A 19851-nucleotide genomic window follows, 5' to 3' on the forward strand; every position below is an offset into this window, starting at 1 on the left:
TGCACTCTTCCAAATTATTATCCAGAGCAGATTTTATAAACATTTTATGGATTATAAAGAACTGCATAAGTTTTATAGATAATACTTAACAGAAAAACTTTAACTTTTCATATATTAGCACAGAATATCCTCACTGATCCATTTGAAGAATCCAAGAATACATGGAGAAAGTCTGGACATTAATACAAAAACCTACAAAAAAACATCATTTTTGAGATATTTTCAAATTAAATTTGAAATACAAGTAGAGAAGACGTCATTCTACAGTTTTATTTTCCAGTCCATATCTTTAAGTTACATAAGCAAAACTTTTCTAATTTGTTTGTGTTATAAGCTCAAATAGCTGACTGCAGATATAACATGTTTGACTTTATCTTCTAATCTGACGGGAATTTTGAATTCTGCAGTTGAATCTTAACCAAATTTAAAGTTTTGCCCTTTTTTCCTCCGTTTGTTTTTCTATTTTATTCTTCAGAATAAATTTTGCTTTTTTTAACCCGACTTTCTCCGTTTTCTTTCACTGTTAGTTGCGGTTGGACGAGACTCAGGAGGCGGAGTACAAGGTACTGCGGATGCAGCTGCAGCAGGAGCTGGAGCTGCTCAACGCCTATCAGAGCAAGATCAAGATCCACACCGACACGCAGCACGAGAGGGAGGTGAAGGACCTGGAGCAGAGGGTGTCCATCCGCCGCGCCCTGCTGGAGCAGAGGGTCAGCCTTAAACATTAGCAAAGCCTATGGAACATGCTTTTACAACGTAGCGCAGAACGTAGCGCGCTGCAGAACACAATAGAACGTAACGTACAGTAGAACGTAGCGCGGAACGTAACGTACAGTAGAACGTAGCGCGGAACGTAACGTACAGTAGAACGTAGCGCGGAACGTAACGTACAGTAGAACGTAGCGCGGAACGTAACGTACAGTAGAACGTAACGCGGAAGGTAACGTACAGTAGAACGTAACGCGGAAGGTAACGTACAGTAGAACGTAACGCGCCGTAGAACGGGGTTCAGGAGAATAACAAGCTCTGGAAAATCGTCTAAAAGGCAGTTAACTGGACATTATTTATCCTCAATTTGAGGGAGCTTGGAAATTGAGCTGAAGTTTGAAAGTTAAGCTGTAAATAATAATAATAATAATAATAATAATAATAATAATAATAATAATAATAATAATAATAATAATAATAATAATAATAAATTAGATAAAAACCAACAACAATTTTAATCAATGATGAAGTGACATCAATCATGACAGAGTATAAGGCCCATAGTAGGTAGGGGAAAAAAGTAAGTAAAAAAGGAGTAAATTTTCTCAAAATTTTTTAGATTAATCTCAGAAATATTCTAGAGAAAACTTTGAAATTTCCTGTGTTTCAGAAGTTTTAAAGAAGTCTTCAAATAATAGACTTCTGGAACTCAAAAATTTCCATTTTTTTCTAGAAAATTTCAGAGATCATTTTCAAAATGTTTCGTTCTTTTCTTGCGAATTTCCCACTTTTGAAACAGAAGTTTAGCCCTCTATTTTTTTCCTAACATTGACGCTAACATGCTGTTGTAAGCAAGTTGCTTATAATATATATATATATATATATATATATATATATATATATATATATATATATATATATATATATATATATATATATATATATATATATATATATATATATATATATATAAAAAAAAAGCTCATTGAGCTCAAAGAGCCGAGTCCTTTGCAGTTCTAACTGGATCTGGTTCTGGTCAGAATATAATAGATAAACAAAAATGTAAATTGTCACAAGTCCGAATGCAGTTGATGACTAACGAGACACAAAATTCTGAATATAACTGGCGCCATCAACATAAATTTCATTAGCGGTTGGGATTTGGAATGGTTTTTTTGGAGTTGGGCGAGTTTTGTTCGTTTTTGGGTTATAAACTGTCAGACCTGGCAACCCTGCCCTCTTTGCAAACCTTGACAGGAGCCTAAAACCCAGAATGTAAAACGTGTTTTTGTTTTCGCAGATCGAGGAGGAGATGTTGTCCCTGCAGAACGAGCGCTCTGAACGCATCCGCACCTTGTTGGAGCGGCAGGCCAGCGAAATCGAGGCCTTCGACTCGGAGAGCCTCCGCCTGGGCTTCAGCAACATGGCGCTGACCGGCGTGCCCGGCGACGCCTACGCTAAGCAGGGCTACTCCAACGCCCAGCCGTCCGGCTCCCGCTCCGCAGGCCACTGGAGCCACGGCGTGCACCAGCAGAACATGTCGTCGCAGCAACTGTCCCGCCGCAGCCACAACAGCAGCAGCAGCAGCGGGATTGGCAGCGGCGCCAGCGACCGGAGGAGCGAGTCGTCCTCCTCTTCCTCCCACGGTTTGGGGATGGCTCTGGGGCACGGACGGGACGGCAGGGACATGCACCACTCATCCCGCTCCTCCGCCTCCTCTTCCTCCTCCTCCTCCTCGTCTTCCTCCCACCATCAGCGCCACCACCTGCCACAGCACTACCACCACCAGAGCACGCCGCAGCTCTACCGGGAGCGGGAGAGAGAGCGGGAGAAGGAGAGGGAGCGGGAGTGGGCCGGAGTGCGAGGCTCCGGCGGTGACCTGGCCCACCCACACCCCCTGCCCTTCTCCCATCACCTCCCCTCTCGCTCCTCCTCCCAGTCCCTGGCCATGCTTCCTCCTCCTCCTCCGGCTCCACCCTCCATCTCCGGCCCTTCATCCTCCTCGTCTTCCTCCTCCTCATCGCAAGGCGGGATATACGGAGGCGGAGGGCTGGCGGTTCGCGGTACACCCAACCTGATGGCCCTGAGGAACAGCCCCCAGCCGCTGAGGAGGACGGCGTCCGGCGGCGGGCCTGGAGGCGCCGGCGGCAGCGACGGCGTCCTGAGCCGAAGCACCTCGGTCACTTCTCACATCTCCAACGGCTCACACCTGTCCTACTCTTAGGAGCCTTCAGAGGCGCGGCAGCGATGAAGGTGAAGGTAGCTATCACAGGCTGCGTCGCTATAGATAGTTCCCACAAGACCCGACCGGAAGAAAGTTACCCCGGAAAGCCGCCATATTGGAAGGCAACCGGTGAACAGTAGCTGTTTCCTTTACAAATGTGGGTACAAATTTGTCGATTTTCTGCTGATATAAAAAAACCCACAATTTTACGATAATTGTGTTTCAAGTAAATACGAAATTAAATTAAAATAGAAGCTTGTTCATGCTATAAGTTATTACTTATCGTGTCATTACTTAAGACGCGATAAGTAACTGTTATGATGTCAACAGTTACATGAGATATATTCAAAATTCAGCCATGGGACTATCGCTCATTTATCAGCCAATCAAAGGAGATGTTGGCGTCTTAGTCAGGCGTTGGAGCGACAAACTCCTTATAGTTGGGAGCAGCTGTGGGGGAAATTGGACTCTATGGTTTCACAGAACTGCTGTGAGTTCAAAGACGTTCTAATGACAGCTTTTTATGAACTGTGCAATGCACAAAAAACAAAAACAAATCATCCTCCTACTACTTGCTGTCGTCGTCCTCAACGTTTCCGCCAGTAATAACATCCAATATTCATCACAAAAGTCGTGTGATGGACAAAGTATTTTCATCGCAGTTTTCGAAATACATCTATTTTAATACGGCCAAAAAAAACACCTCATCCTAGTGCAAAACCTTATCAAAAAACATTTTGGTGTGTTTCCATTAACAAGTTTATTTTCAAAATTCTAATTTGGGCAATTTTATGGTTACTGGAAATGCAGCTGCAGAAGCAGCTGTAGGCCTGTTATGATAATAAATTTCTGTGGACAATAAAGTATCCTAGAAATTATTGCAATAAACAATAATACTGTCTTATTAAAAATGTTCTCAAAATGCCATTTTGGTCAAGATTCAGTAAGAAAAAAAATCAACTGTATAGAGAATCGCAGTTCCTAGACCTGGGAATACTGAGTCTATTGAGAAAGCTCAAAAATCCTATTTTAAAATGTGTTTCTAGAGACAACCAATCAGAGCTAAGAGGTGGGTCTTAGCGTTGTCAATCAAGCTTGTGTTCGAATTCTGACTTTTTTCGTCTGACTTATGACTCCTTCTCAGAATCAGAAATGTTTAAATTGTTCATGCACCATCAGGGAAATCTAGTCTTAAAATTCAAATCTACCAGATAAATTTGGGACAGGCTAACGTGCCGGTTTACAAATCCTGTAACAAGAAAGAAACATTTATGGAATTATTTTTACATGCTAACTCCATAATTCACATACACCGAAGAGTGTTTATTTATTTGGATTTTGACAAAGATAGGCACCAAATTTTCTTTTTTTGCATAAATTTATTTATTCCCCTATGGCCAATGCCATCTATAACTTCATTTCATATTTTTTGTTGGTCCTAATCCTCTTCCATAATTACAGTTATTGACTGACATTGTCACAGTTTGCTTAATTTTAAAACGTTTAAAAAGATCCTTACCGCTAATAAAGTGATCAGAGCTAATCCATACCAATCCTTCCGTTTCCTCTGGATTTCAGTCAGCAGCACTTATTGATGCTTAGCAGTGAGGTTTGCTCACATTCACAGGTCGTTTACTGTCTTATCACCTTTGTTTTTACACCCTTGAATCAAACGACAACCATCGCCGTTCTCTTTTGCGCCATCACTGAATTGGAAAGCTGCTTCCCGTACTATAAAAATGGCGGCATAGCACCTGGATGTCGGAGGTGTGACGTCATGCGGGAACTATCTATACTCCGTTTACCGCCTTTCTCTGTCTTCTGGACAGATTTCAACTCCTGGAACCGTTGAGATGCAGAACTTTGTGCACAAAAAGTCCCAGCGGTCATGAGGACGGGGCAAACCGGGGTTGCCGAGCTGCATCCTGCCTCTTTAGACTCAGGGTGGGTAGAGAGGGTTTCTCCCATTCTCACGGATATAACAAGGGGAGGAATGTAACCGCCTGTGACACCACTGGATGACGGTGGTGCTAGATGTTTCTGTTCAGTGTTTTTATCTCTGTTACTGTATAAAAATGTAAGGCAGGATGTGTGACCGGGGGAACGTTTGGCCTTCGTTTCCTCCTGCGGCCGCAGAGACAGCAGCCGTGTCTCAGGGTTCCTACACAGCCTGGAGAACGCTGGAGATTATTTTTATGGAGATTAGCGATGGAAAGTTTTGGGAACATATGAAGAAATAAGAGAGAATGGAAAGATATTTGTATTTATTCCATATGCCATTGTTGAATCAAGGTTGCATCATACAATCATCTTCCATTTCTTTCATTTGTTTTCATCTGTTCTTTCAACCATTTGTTTTCCTTTCTTCATTTTCTTCTTCTTTCCTCTGTTCAATTATTTCTCATCCTTCCTTCCTTTTGTTTCCTTTCCTTCTATTGGTCTTTCACCCATCTTTCCATTTTTTCTTCCATTTCTTTTCCATTCTTTCCGTTATTCCTTCCTTCCTCTGTTCATTCATTTCCCTTCCTTCCATTTTTTTCCATCCTTCTTTCCTTTGTTCATTTTTCTTCCTTCCATTACTCCTTCCTTCCCTTCTTCATTTAATTGTTTTTCTTCTTGCTTTCCTTCCTTCTCCTCCTTCCTTCCTTTCGTTTATTAATTTCTGTTTATACTTTTAAATCGGGTCCAAACGGACTGAGGAGTCTTGAATCTGCGTTGGGTTTTGGCTTAAAGCTGTGTAGAAACCCTGCTGTCTTCATCTATGATGTTCTGTTCTGGAATGGAGAAAGAAAGAAGACATGGGAGAAAAAAAAAAAGGAAGATGTTTTTGTTTTGTGTCCAGATGCTGAAACAAAAGTCAAAGATGAAATTCAGAAAACATTTTTAAACTGCTGTTATTTTTTAAAACACAAAAACAATTTGCTTGGAACGTCACCAATGCCTTCAAGGGGTTCTTAAAGGGATGTTGTGCCATCCACTTTTTATTGTTATTATTATTAATATTAATTTATTTCATGACTGAACTGAAAACACAGAATGTTTGTAAAGTAAAGAGACTCTTCCAAAAACGCAACGTGAACGAGGAACGTGTATAAAACAAAGCTTTCTGACGTCGATGACATTCTGAATATCTCAATATTAAGTGTCACTCCAGTGCATGACATAGATGTACATAAAATAGAAAAAAAATGAACAAACACATTGAACAGTACTGTATCCGTCCCAGTTTACCGCATTTAGAATCACTTGTCCCAGTTTTTTTTTTTTTTTTTTACCTTTTACTGTAGATATTTATGGGAATATTAAGAACAGAAATCATTTGGTTTTATAGATGAACAAAGACAATGATAGTAATTTTTTTATATACTCCAAAGTTGAACTCCAGCTGCATTTTTTTTTTCTATAGGTGTCGATATTACCATAACTAATCCTGGTGTAATCGTTGTCGTGATCATGTTCACGTTTTTTCTTGCGAGAAGGAAAAAGGGGGCCACTGTTTACTGTAAAAACATAGAACTATAACAATAGCTGATGAATCTGTTGCATTGTCAGGTGTGGTGTGTCTAAGATATCAATGACTATTAATAAGGAGATCGTTAATAACTGTTAATGATTTATGTACGTGTGTCGAGCGGTAAAGTCTAGTTATAATGCCACTTTCTTTTTATAAAATAATTTAAAAAAAAAGACTAACAACTATTTAAGATTAAGCAAGCCACCCCGCCTGACCTCTGACCCCCTTCCTTTGGACTCTCTTTGGAGAAAAACGACAGTAAAAAAGAAATCTATGTATACATAGGCCACTGGAATGTAAACACTGGTTTACTTTTCGTTTTGGTTTATTTGTGTTTTGCGAGGATCAAACTGCCGAAGGATGCAGCATGCAGGCAGTGGACAGAAAGACGGAGGGATGACGGGACGGGCCCCCGACTGAGCTGCTGTGGCCCCCCAGACCCCTTCACAGCAGCCCGTCTGAAGCAATCAGTGTTCACACAAAGGATTTTATTTACTACTCTGGGCATGATGCTCTTTTTTTTTTCTGGTTTGAAAAGAAGAAGAAGGAGGAGGAATTGAATCACCCTGCAGTTTGTAAGACTCAGAAACACCAGCTCAAGACAACGCCCCTCTGTGTAACACTAATACTTTATGCTCGGTTGGAATCTCAGTGCATGCGTAAACTCCTTGTAAAAACTAAGACTCTGCGGGCTTTGGGACGGCGTGGATGTCGGTGTGGTTGCTTGTTAGCCTCCCGCTTCGGGAAAGGACAACGCGGGCTCGTCGAGTTGAGGTTTTATGGGGACGTTGGGGGTTTTGTTGGGTGGGGAAGGGGTGAGATTAATCACTGGACATAAGCTTGAGGAGGGAACACAAGATGGGTTGATGTGTGTTCGTTGTTGGAAATGGGAAACAAGGGTTGGATTTAAAAAGTGATTTAAAAAAAAAAAAGACAATAAATTGATATTAACACATTAACTTGGTTTTATGCTTTTCATTTAAAATACACTTCTCACATGTTTTTATAGGTGCTTTCGGTCAATAGCTTAATGTTTTTTGGGAGTCTGGAAGAAGAGCTGTGTCAAAAACTTCCTGATTGTTGAGTGACATTTGACGGGCACTCCATCGTTACCTAGCAACCCCACCCCGTTACCTAGCAACCCAAGGGGAACTTCAGCACGTTTGGTCAGCTGGTTTTGGAAATTTCTGACAATCTCAAAATTTCTTTAGGCAGAAATTTACTTTTTTTCTTTCTATCTACAAGAGCCGTAATACGCGAGTCTGCTTTAGTTTCAGAAAGTTGCTTAAGTAAATATTTGTGCAATATAATCAAACATAAGATGGAGTAATAAATTTGTGTTTTCCACCAACACATGGGAAGACGTTTTGAACAGTCCAATAAGAGAGATGAGCCCACATAAACATAAACATGTTACAGTCCAGTTAGTCTGCAATTTTCTACTGAAGTATTTAGTTTGAGGAAAAGAATCTTCAAACTAAATTATGACAGCTATTCAGTAAGAAAATTTTAAGTTTAAGGAAAGTAGCTCGTTTTATAGCAAGTAATATTTGAATAAATATCAATATGTTAAGCTTTGTAGATTTACATTTTAACAGTGAGAGAAGCATTATCTTTTTGTGCATTTTGGTTTGGATCCTGGGTGTGTGTGGATTAATCCAAAATTTTGATATCGTTTTAAAGTTTTGATAATATACCAAGTTGGTATCAGTATTGGATTGATACTACCATTGTAAGGTTTATATTTTTGTTTTACATTACCTATTAAAATATTTCATTTTTGTATTGTAGTGTCTTAACTAACTCAAAAATTTTACTTTGATTTGCGCTCAAATAATTTTTTTACACAGAGGAAAAAGAGAACATAAATTTGTTCTGTCCAATAATATCGATACCAAATCTGTATCTGATTGATAACATGGTAAGATTGATACTTTTGTTTCAGATTCCCTTATAAAATTTTATCTTACTTTGTCGTAGTTTCAACTCTACCTCAAGATTTTGTTTTAATTTTCTGAAATAAGACTTTATTCAGGAAAAACAACACAAATTTGTTTAATTCTATTGTTTATGTATGATTTTAATATCGTTAAAGTATTTTGTGGATCGCTATGAACCTTGCTTGGATTCTGTGGTTTTAGCAATATAACGCAAAAGTTAAAGCAAAAAACATCTAAATGTCTGAAGTTTAAAATATCAAAAAATATTGGTATGTGTAATAGGGGCCGTATATTTTGTATCACACACCTGCAGTTTATTATTATTTTTTAACGTTATGCTAATATGTTAAAATATTTTGTAGACACCTATAAACTTTATCCATATTGTGTCCTATGTTTTAACAAAATAATTTAAAAAAAAAACCCACAACAGCACCAAAAAGTCAGAAATCTGATGACATATGAAACTTAAATAATATAAGTATTGATATTGGCAATATTGGCCTGTATTTACTTAGCATTGGCTTAATAACAAAATATATTAAAGTATTTTGTAGACAACTACAAACTTAATCCAAATTATGTCCTAGGTTTTAACAAAATAATTGAACGGAAAAATCACAGAAACACCTAAAGAAGGTCAGGAATTCACTAATAAAAGTATTTATAATCTGAGGCATTGACCCTGCATTTACATGGTATCAGATTGATATCAAAATATGCAGCATTGCACCTTCAGATTGTGCAGTGATTTTCTTTCAAGGCACTCCATGCAGGTTGCCACTCTGGGTGGAGAGCCAAGTTTAAACCGTTGGTAATATAAAAATTACATCCTGTTAATACTTTCTTGGGGGTGGGGGGGTTAGCTGTAAAACTATAGCTTTTGATCCCTGTGCTCTTGTTATTTTTATTATAGATTTTTTTTTTTCGTGCGTTTTCTCTCGTGAGCTGCTATTGTGCTGCAACAACAGTCTGACATCATTATTACAGAGCAACTGGGAGGATCTGCGCATTGCCCTTTAAAATGTGTCTGTCATCCCTCTCGGCTAATGGAAAGTCACTCTGCTTGTTTTCCCCGTTGCAGATTTGCTCGGTCTAGCTAGCCAGAGAGGTGGGGGGAAGAGAGAGCATTTTCCGTCGGCCGACAATCCAGGAAGGAAGGGGAGAGGACAACGAGGACGGAAATAACAAGCGCGAGGAGGAGGAGGGGGTGTCCAAAAAGGAAACTCTACCCCTTTAAGAGCAAGTGGGACATAGCGGTGCGAGAAAAAGGAGAGGAGGGGGAGAAGAAAGAGGAATTAAAAAAGAAAAGGAAGAAAGAGACAGGGAGGGAGGAGGGAGAGCGGGCGATAAAAAAAGAAAGATGACATCCTCGCAGCTGAACGGCCGAGGTGGAGCGGTAGGCTGCGGCCCGGCGAGAGCGCCGCTCGCCGGGGTCAGGGCTTGAATCCAGCAGCGAGGCTTCGACAAAACACCCGACCGGCCTACCGCGGCTTCGGGAATCGGAAAAAATTAGACTCATAAATCAGAAAAAAAAGCAAAGCATGACCTGCTGTTTTGACAGATATTACAACTCATATTCGTTGTCTTGCGTGAAAAACAGCATTTATTTCACTGTTTTGTGCGCGGCGCTGAAGAGTAAAACTGCAACGGCTCGGTTATTAGTATTATTACTATTTTTGGTTGTTTTAAGGCATCTCCTGTGGGCTGATTTCTGCGTGTTTGTCGAGGTTTGGGGTAATTTTTGTGTTTGTAAACTATTAAAGTTTAAAACAGGAGACAAGCAGGCCGTTACTGGACTGGGCCTGCTCCACCTCTGCAGCCTGCGTTAGTCCCAACAGCTGCGTGCGTCTCAGCCCACAGCTCTACCTCAATGAGAAAACCAGATTTCAGCACACGGCTTTGGCTTTGTTCGCGCTTTACGACAGAACCGGGGAGCCCATCGCTCCCGCTGCGGGCCGGGCCTCCGTCCGCGTCCCGATCGCCACCAGAGGAACCGATCCGAGCCATGCAAAGGCGGCTCCCCACGACCTCAACCTCAACCAGGAGCTGACTTCATAATCTCCACCGCTGTCTGTGGCGCAAAATGGATGCTGCTTGGAGCAATTTTCTCTTCCAGGTAGGCTTTTTGCGGGCCTCTGTTTTGCGTTTTCTCCCCCCGCTGCTTCCACGCCACACACGCAGGCCCTGTCTGTGTCATCCCAGCCTCGCTCACATCTTTTTGTTACTACCTCTGCAAGATAAATGCTGTGACTTGTGTTTACATTTGGTGATGGCCTTCTCCTTGCTCCTCCAGAGTACTCCCACCCAAAACCAAGTGGAGGGGAGCCTCCAATCAGAGCTCATGCAAGTGCATACGAGTTCTCCCCAGACCCCACCCACAGAGCACATAGCGCAGCCTCCTTCCACTGTGGACACCACGGCTCTGAGTGAGGAACCCCTGCCTGGTGAGAGTCACGGCAGCTCAGCCACACCTGAGTGGGTTCAGGTGGATAAACAACCTGAAGACAGTCGGAGAGAGGAAGGGTGGCTCAAAACACTGACAATTTGAGCTGGGTGACTTTTATTATGATAGAAATGTGAAGATGTAATTGGGACTGCAATTAATGATTATTGTAGGAATTAATTGTTTATTCAGGCGATTAATCGATTAAAAATGGCACATTCTATAGATATTTAATATAACCACTTATGCATTTTTATAGAATCTTATTTTAATTGCAGCTCAGGCTGTGGTGTGGCATTAGATGGTTTATTTAGGGATGATAATAATTATTTTAATCAATTAATTATTCTGACGATTAATTGATTTAAAATGGCACATGCCATAGATTTTTCATTTAACCACTTATGCATTTTTCCACAATAATTCAAATTCCTTTTGTTGTCTAAAGTAACTTAAATTCAACAAGCTTTGCTTTAATAAATCTGAACCTGGTGAAACTAAAACTAGCCATGTGAGTAGTTTTGGCTAATTTTATCTTAAAAACAAAATGCATGTAGGTTTTGTAGAGTTTTGGTTTATTTACTGCTCTGAGTATGTTGGGTTGTAATATAATTTTGTTCTTGAAATATTCTCATATTATTTAGACTTTATTCTTGTAATTTTATGACTTTATTCTCACAAATTAATTTATGTTTTCTTAGTGTGTCCCCAATACTTTCTGTTTCAGCTGAATTAAAATGCTAGAAAATGCAGCAGCTTTGCTTCAAAAATTACACAGAAATCAGAATTAGATCTTTTAGTGGTGAACTTCACCTGAAAGGCTGTGACAGACCCTGAGTTTCTCTTCTTCTTCTTCTCTTCCCCCTGGTTCCTGCAGAGCCGGTGAAGCCAGCGCCTCGGCCGGCTCGCGTGCAACACATCTGTGCCATCTGCAACAAGCAGTTCAAGAACAACTACAACCTGCGGCGGCACCAGTCGGTCCACACTGGGGTACGCATGAAGGACAGGGCCAGAGTGCAGGCGGAGGGAGCAAAGGAGGGAGCCGCCGGCCAGGTGGTGGCGGCGGCAGCGGCCCCGCCGGCCATGGCGGTGGGGGCCGGAGGGAGGGCGGAGAGGCCCACTGTTCCACTCTCCCTGCTGCACCTCTCCGTGCCTCCCCCTCTCGCCCCTCCCGGCGTGCTGGCGGGCGCCCAGCAGCCTCCCCTGGGCGGTCAGGATGGCGAAGGGGTTGCCATGCCAAACGTCATGGCTACTGTTAACCCTCATGCTCCGCCTCCTGCTGCTGTCGTCATGGCCACAGGGGCGACAGTACAGGTGGGTCAGGGCCTTGTGAGAGACGGTTGTCGTCAACCCCCGAGCCTTCGAGAGTGTTGTTTCTTAAGCTGCCTTCGTCACGACGATCTTTGGATTCGTCTCCTGTGTTTGATTTTGGGAGAAATCCCTGAGCGCTGATTGGTTGAGGGGCAATTTCAGTCCCCGGTTTAAGAAACAGTTCGCTCGAAGTAGGGCTGGGCGATATGACTTACAAATAAAACCCCCTAAAGAATGAAAGAAAAGTCTTAAGATTTGTTTTCATACCAGAGACGACTGTAACTTTTCTTTTCTAAAAAATTAAGTGGAAAATAGAAAATATTTTCAAAAGGTGGCTTTTATTTCAGTCATCATATTAGGGCCAGGCTACAAAAATGTTTGTTTAAAGGGTACCTATTTTACAAAATTCACCTTTTGCATGTTTTCATACTTCTAAAAGCATTAAAAAAAAGAATACCCAGTTGTCTTTTGGCAAAAAGTTAAAGTTTTCTTGGTGTCTGGAAAATGAGCTGTTTCAAAAACATTCGACTGGCACTGCGCCTGTTATCTAGCAACCAGAGCGGCGCTCCAGTAAGTTTGTTCAGCTGGTTTTACTGTATTGACTGTATAATGGCTGCTGGAGAAAAACACATGTTCTGTTGTTGACTTAGAATCCAGAAACCACTTGCTGCATTTTTATTGGTTGTGCAGGAGGCTCTACGTCTGCTTTTCAAACATGTATGGTTGTATAATTGCGCATCTGTTTGCAGCATTTTCATGGACCAGTGTAAACGTTGAGTTTGGCAGACCTGACTGAAATCTTAAAATGAACAAAAAAAAAATGTCTTGTATAGTCCAATCCTAACCTGTTCAAAAAAGCTTATGGGTCATTTTTAATTGTAAGAAGGTAGTCATAATATAAAAATAAAGATACAATTTTACCAGAAAAGAAAAAATTAAAGTCATTTTGAGAAAACGTTTCTAGTAATCAAGATCTGATGCGAGCTGGTCAGTTCAGATCGTTTTCTTTAAAACAGCCACAGTTGTTTGCTCAAACGTGTCAAAGTCCTGCCAACCAAAATGATTTGTTGATTATGTTAAAAGGTTAAGTGTATCCATCAAATATTACAAATTATAACTCTGCAAGATGTTCAATATTCCTCATTTTATTTTATTTTAAAATGAGTTGGAGTTCTCATAGAATTCCTACTTTATTCTCCTAATATTGTGACGTTTCAACTTTATTGTCGTACAATTTTATTTTCATATCACTGACTTCATTCCTGGGATTAAAAAAAGAAAAAAAAACTTAGCCTGGCCCTAATATTCCGTCGTAGAGTTAACCTGATTTCAAAGTCTAAAAAAATACAAGTGCATTGATGAGAAACAAAAATCCAGATTTTCTAAAAATTAAATATTGAGAAAAATGAAAATTGATGCATCGCCCAGCCCTAGCTCGAAGCCCCACTCCCCCACGCTCCCCTGCATGTTCTCTGTAACACAAACCAGAATTAAAGACGAGCCAGAAGTAATTCTTTGCAACTGCGATCATCAGATCATTTATCTAACTGGCCGATTATCTGTGTTTGCATGGTTTCCTCATCAAATATTACAAATTCTCTTCCAGTTTGTGGAGAAAAGACTTCAGACCTAAACTCTGTAGCTTGTTTGTTTTTCTCTCAGCGGCCCGCCAATCCCAACCCCAACCCCGTGAAGAAGAACCACGCCTGCGAGACGTGTGGGAAGGCCTTCCGGGACGTCTACCACCTCAACCGGCACCGGCTGTCCCACTCGGACGAGAAGCCCTTCTCCTGCCCCATCTGCCAGCAGCGCTTCAAGAGGAAAGACCGCATGAGCCACCATGTGCGCTCCCACCAAGGCGGCGTGGAGAAACCCTACATCTGCCCTCACTGTGGCAAAGCTTTCTCCAGGTGATGCTGTGCTGCAGCCACACGCCGTGGCCACGCCCCCTTCCTGCTCTAACTTGTCTCTCTTTTGTCCTGCTGTAGGCCTGACCATCTCAACAGTCACGTCAGGCAGGTGCACTCCTCAGAAAGACCCTTCAAATGTCCGGTATGTATAATTTTTTTCTGTTTTGCAGGGGGTTTTTTTATTCTTAAGGCACATTAACACACCAGTCCTGTTTAGTCCAACTCTAGTTTGTTTGACTAGAAAGTCCTGTTCATTTGGGGAGATGTAAATCCATAATCGAAAGTTGATGCAGACAAAACAGCTCAATTTCTTTTCTGGGGCCTCCTGCATAAATGTGCGGCTCCATATTTTACGCACAAGTCGGCATGTATAAAAATTAACTTTGCATCAAAGTTTGCGTAAATATATGCACACTTTGCCTGGCGTGAAAATGTGCGGCAGCCACACAAACCTTTTCTGTGGATAATATCAAACTACAAAGCGTCAAAACTCACCTAAATCCACTGAAATCTGACGACATTCAGTCATTTAGACCAAGAAGCATTATGATTCAAATATTTTATTGTTTAATCGTAAATGATGAAACTGAACTGCATTTATCCTCAGACAATAAGCTAACACAAAATAAAGAAAATAAAAATAAAAGTATGTGAAAACCTCGCTCGAATGTAAATAGTACTTTTTGTCTCATAAAGATGTAACGCGTTGGTCCATGAGCCGAAGCACAAAATGCGTCTATGGGGTAATTTCATTCTCACTAAAACTGGATCAGCAGATTAACTCAAACCTGCTGATTAAAAATAATCAACAGATTTGATTATTTTTAAGGTGATCAAGGTGTGTAGACAATCACACGTATTTAAGTAGCTGAGCTGCGTAATTGTGGCGCTTTGGCTCTGATGGAGAACATCGCCAGTGGAAGGATTCAGAGGGAGTGATTGATCATATTGATCAGCTGGGAAATGTTGATGATGGTTTATGAGCGTTTAGATTAATCCAGACTGATCATCCTGGAACTCTGAGCAGAACCTAAAGAGCCGTGCGGTACCGGTACCGGTCCAGCTGCCCGCTTTGTGAATGCGCCTTTATGGACATAAAGCATCTAGTATTTAGAATAAACGTCCACATTCCCACTCATTGACTCTCTGTCTGAACGTGCTGCTGTTCAAACAGGCATTTGCAGGATCTCTTTATTTTTTATTTTTTAGATTTGGATTTTTTTTTCTTTAAAATGTATTTTTATTTTTGTGAGGTGACAATATGTGTCCTCAAAGCACCCTTTGAATAAAATATATAATTATTGTTATTATAAATACTTATACTGAACACCAAGCAGACTAAAGCAGGAAGCGGACTGCAGTGCAGGGAATTCTGGGTAAATGCAACCAAAACAAATGCGCAGGTGTAGCGCTAGCAGGAGAAATAGGAGAGAAATCCTACAACTCATAAAATCTGTTGCTAATCCATTTTAATTTACATTTTTCAAAGAAGGACATTGCTCTTATGTCTTTGATTGTTTTTATGTTGTTTCCTTCAGTGGTTCTTGGTGCAGCGAGGAGGGGAACAGGTTTTTCAAAGAGTTTGGTTCGTTTGACACATTGCAGTTAGAAAGAAAACCACAGGAGCTGAAAATGCAATAATTTTGGTCTCCAATCAAACCAAATCTATCAGGTGTGAATGGAGCCTAAAATGCCAAGGTGTTCTGATTTTTACCAACGATGCTTCATCTCTCATCTGTCTGCAGACTTGTGAGTCGTGTTTTGCCACCAAGGATCGCCTGCGAGCCCACATGATCCGTCACGAGGAGAAAGTGCCGTGCCACATCTGCGGGAAGCTCCTGTCCGCCGCGTACATCACCGATCACATGAGGGTGCACAACCAGTCGCAGCACCACGTCTGCCACCTCTGTAACCGCAGTGAGTGCACACGCTTTTTACCATGAGTTTTACTAAAAGTGTCTGATGAAGGCACAAACATTAAAGTTCATAAATCTAAAGTCCTCTGCAACAGTTCCTTCTCCATTTCATTTTTGGACCATGCAGATAATCAATCAGTTTCCATCTCTGGTGTGTTTGGTATTTTGAAAAGTCGAAAATTTTCTAAAAACAACTCAAAAATTTTGAGAGTGATCTCAGAAATTTTCTAGAAAAAACTTTGACATGTGAAACTCCTTTTTTCAAATGTCAGCTGCAGGTAGACTGTATATGTATTTAAAACATATATCTATATATATATATCCTGGTACTATTAGGACAGCAAGGCAAATAACGCCCCACGTTTGGAGGCCTTAGTCCTCGACGCAGACGTCGCAGGTTCGACGCCCGGTCCTGACTACCTTTGCCGCATGTCTTCGCCCTCTGTCCTATCTGCCTACTGTGCAAAAATACGAGCCACTAGCGCCGCAAAAACTCTTCGGAGGAAAAAAAACAAAGAAAAAATTTCCAGGTTTTTGTCTAGAAATTTTCTTAATTTCTAAACTTCTGAGTTTCTTTTTTAAGCAAATGTTAAACTTTTCAAGCTAAGATATTTTCTTGTTTTTTTCTAGAAAATTTCTGACATTAATCTCAATTTCTGAGTTTTTTTTCTTCCAAAGTTTAGATTTTTGTAGCTCAGAAATTTTAATCTTTTTTCTAGAAAATATTCTCCTGTTTTCCACCATCTACAATGGTCCTAATACACCTTTTTAAAATTCTGACCTCAAATTTTTGGTATATTTTTTGTGTGTGTGAAAGTGTACTCTCTTTTTCTATGTACTTTGGCACTAATACACCATTGTAGTAAGTGGTTAGTTATGGAAAAATACCCGTGTTCTGTCAGATCGTCATGCGCTTAGCACAAACTGACAGCTATATCTGTCATTACCATATGATTGTATTTAATCAGCAACAGAACCATGAAGTAGACTGTCATACACTTTGTTATTAACAGCTGTATGACATCCTGAGTCAGCGGTTAAGCAACAGGAAGGCCAGTTTTACACTGGAGTGTGTTGTAGTTCACTGCAGCTACAACCTGCTTTAAGTACACTTTGAAACCACAACAATGCATCTAGTAATCATTGAAAACAATTTATTGACTTATTTTTGTCGTAACTTGTCGCATATGCTGAACTGACAACGCCTCTGAAAGTTGGACTTCTTAATGCGCATGTGCAGGCATGCGTACTCACCGCATGTATGCCATTCTGACAGCGTATGATGATCTGACTAAACACCTGCTCTCCACCAGGCTTCACCACGCTGACGTATCTCCGCGTCCACGCCCAGAAGCACCACGGCCAGGAGTGGAAGGAGAGCCCCGGTGGCTTCGGCGGCACGGCCTCGGGCGGCATCCTCGTCTGCCACCTGTGCGGCGTCCAGTGTAAGACACCTACCCAGCTCCAGGGCCACATGGGAACCCACAGCACCAGCCAGGCCGCACCGAGCCCCGTCACCTCCAACGTGGCAGCCAGCAGCTCCGTCTCCCTTAGCAACATGGTGACGGCGGCGCCCACCGTGTACGTCACCGGGAACACGGTGGTGGACCTGCTGGTCACGGACTGCTCTAGCATCGCGGCGCCGCAGTCCCACAGTTAGCAGGATTGAGCTGAAGCGAATCCCGGGACGGTTACTTGTTGATTCTGATCCGGTTTAATGTTCTATTTTCCGTTTTTATTCAAGTAGGTATGTCTGCAGAAGAAGTAGGCGTTTCCAAAGACGTTTCACAAGAGCCACACCTGATTGGACAAGCAAAAAAACAAACAAACAAAAAAAAAAACAAGGACCACGCCTGATTGGACGAACAAAATCAAGCGAAAAATGATTGGACAAGCATGTCAAAGTAGCCGTTTTTCAAGAACCAGGACGAAATTAACTCCGTCAGACATTTTTATTAATATCGTTAGCTAACTTGTCCGGTATCGGATTGTCATTTGTTCAGCCAATTTAACGACCTTGCTGTTGTAACCAAGGTAGAAGACTTATTAAGCACTTATATATAATAATGGGAGGGTGATGGTGTTAGCTGGTAGGACATTAGCGGCGTCTCCGTAACTTCTCCCCCAGCCTTTTTTTTTTTTTACCTTTTAACGTCCGGTTACATTTCAAAATAAAAGCATCAACATAAATCACGTTTTAATAACAAACAGCTTTGATTTTTTTAAAGAGATGTTATCAGTAAGGAGGCCTAAATGTTGACTAAATGGAAAATTTTTCTTTACATAAAAAAAAACTAAATCCGTTTTTGTTACTGAAATAATGTGAAACTGACATAAGTAGCTAAAAACAAACAAATAAAAATAAAATTATCATTCAAAAAACAATGTTACTTAAATTGGCCTTGAGACCTTCTTCAACTTTTTATTTTCTTGCTCAGCTTTTAAAGCAGTCACCACAGATGAATTATTTCAGCATGTTTCTGAAAGACCTCTGTTACTGGAACAAGCCAATCAATGTTTGCTCTGTAGAAACACCTATTTCTTTAGAAACGCCTGCTTTGAGTCTGCAGAGAATCTCCCGTTTCTTTTTATTAGCACTTACTGGTTAGAGATGAAATCTTTGAAATAAAAAAACATCTAAAAAAAATTTGCTGCAAAGAAGACATCTTGGAAAGCAGCTGCAGCAGGTTCACTGACACTAATGACAAACATGGATGTGCTGTCCAAATATTTCCGAATGAAGACTCTAATGAAAGCGTGGTTCTCCCTCTCCGCCCTTAAACCCCCTTCTTTTTTTTGGCATTGGCTGCTGTCTACTGTACCAAGTACTGTAAATCTCACACCAGCTCTGATCTTACCTCCATGTTAGCAACTACCGAGAATACTGAAAATCCAAAACGGTTTGTGTCGAGACGTTTCGGTGGGGAGGAAACAAGAGAAACGTTAGAAGGGAAGTTGTGTGTTTGCGTGTGTGTAAGTTTGAGCTCCTCTCGCATGTTTGTAGTTTTATTTCACAAGATGGAGATGAAAATTAGGTTTTAAGGCTAGCTAAAAGCCTTTTTTGTGGAGGTTATCAGGAAAGAAGATTCATCTGTAGGGGATGAGTCATCTGTTTCCTAAAGGTACAGAAATAATAAAAAAAAAAATTATAGTTGTTATTCAGGAGCATCAAGCACCTTAAAGCTGTCGGACTCGGTAAGGACGGAGGTTTGAGTTTTCTCGGATTGTTTTGCTCTGAGTCTTCCTCTCTGGGTCTGACCTTCACAGGAAAAAAAACAAACTGCTAAACAGCACTTCGGCTTCTGAACTACCTTTTTGCATGAAAACAAAATAAACCAAGCAAGCTCGGCCATGTTTATTGTTAGAAAACTGTCATGACGAGAATAAAATTTAGCAGTTCCACTAAGTTAGTTAGCTGTAGACAATATTTATAAAAAAGTTGATTTTACTCTGAATTTTTTCACATAGATTGCCATTCATTTGATTGCAGCTGTCATTGCCATAGTCCTTTTTTATTTTTTTTCTCTGTGTTCCAGTCCAATGGGTGAAACTTTTTTTTTTTAGTTTTAGTCTTTTAACCTTCTGCATAGCACTTGTTTTCTGCATCAGTCGTGTAATGGACGGTCAGTTGTCGCGTTGTGTGGAAAGGGCTTTAAAAGTCACTTTAAGTCGAGGGAAAGAAGGACTTGAACAGTCGACGAGTGCAGTTTGTTTTGTGTTCATTTCTTACCTTGAAATCTGTAGTTGTTTCTTTCTTTGAAAATGTGTTTTACCTGTTGAGAAACATAGTGATTTATTGCAAATTAATTTTAGTTTTTCTCCATTACACTAAAAAAATAATAATGATGATACCTCTACTTTAGGCTTCTGTACAGCTCTTGT

The 19851-nt window shown here is 40.8% G+C and overlaps 2 protein-coding genes across 4 annotated transcripts in view; both read left to right on the plus strand.

Annotated features, from left to right (window-relative positions):
- Positions 1 to 7367, plus strand: part of taok2b (TAO kinase 2b) — a 33166-nt gene extending 25799 nt beyond the window's left edge. Inside the window, exons 19-21 of one of the 3 annotated variants that reach the window (XM_044103220.1) lie at positions 528 to 710; positions 2009 to 2967; positions 6790 to 7367. In XM_044103220.1, coding sequence (XP_043959155.1) covers positions 528 to 710; positions 2009 to 2932 — 1107 coding nt within the window. In that variant the 3' untranslated portion in view covers positions 2933 to 2967; positions 6790 to 7367. Of the gene's footprint in view, positions 1 to 527; positions 711 to 2008; positions 6266 to 6789 lie in introns of those variants that run through there. The other 2 variants (XM_044103219.1, XM_044103218.1) reach the window with 2 other exon arrangements.
- Positions 7368 to 9416: 2049 nt separating this feature from the next.
- mazb (MYC-associated zinc finger protein b (purine-binding transcription factor)) lies at positions 9417 to 17957 on the plus strand. Its single transcript, XM_044103221.1, has 7 exons — positions 9417 to 10505; positions 10683 to 10833; positions 11710 to 12146; positions 13806 to 14053; positions 14132 to 14195; positions 15799 to 15970; positions 17283 to 17957. The coding sequence occupies exons 1-7, from the start codon at positions 10473 to 10475 to the stop codon at positions 17627 to 17629; spliced, it is 1452 nt and encodes a 483-aa protein (XP_043959156.1). The 5' UTR covers positions 9417 to 10472; the 3' UTR covers positions 17630 to 17957.
- The last annotated feature ends 1894 nt before the right edge of the window (positions 17958 to 19851 follow it).

This window comes from Gambusia affinis, linkage group LG20, assembly GCF_019740435.1.
Source record: "Gambusia affinis linkage group LG20, SWU_Gaff_1.0, whole genome shotgun sequence".
NCBI classification, from domain to species: domain Eukaryota; kingdom Metazoa; phylum Chordata; class Actinopteri; order Cyprinodontiformes; family Poeciliidae; genus Gambusia; species Gambusia affinis.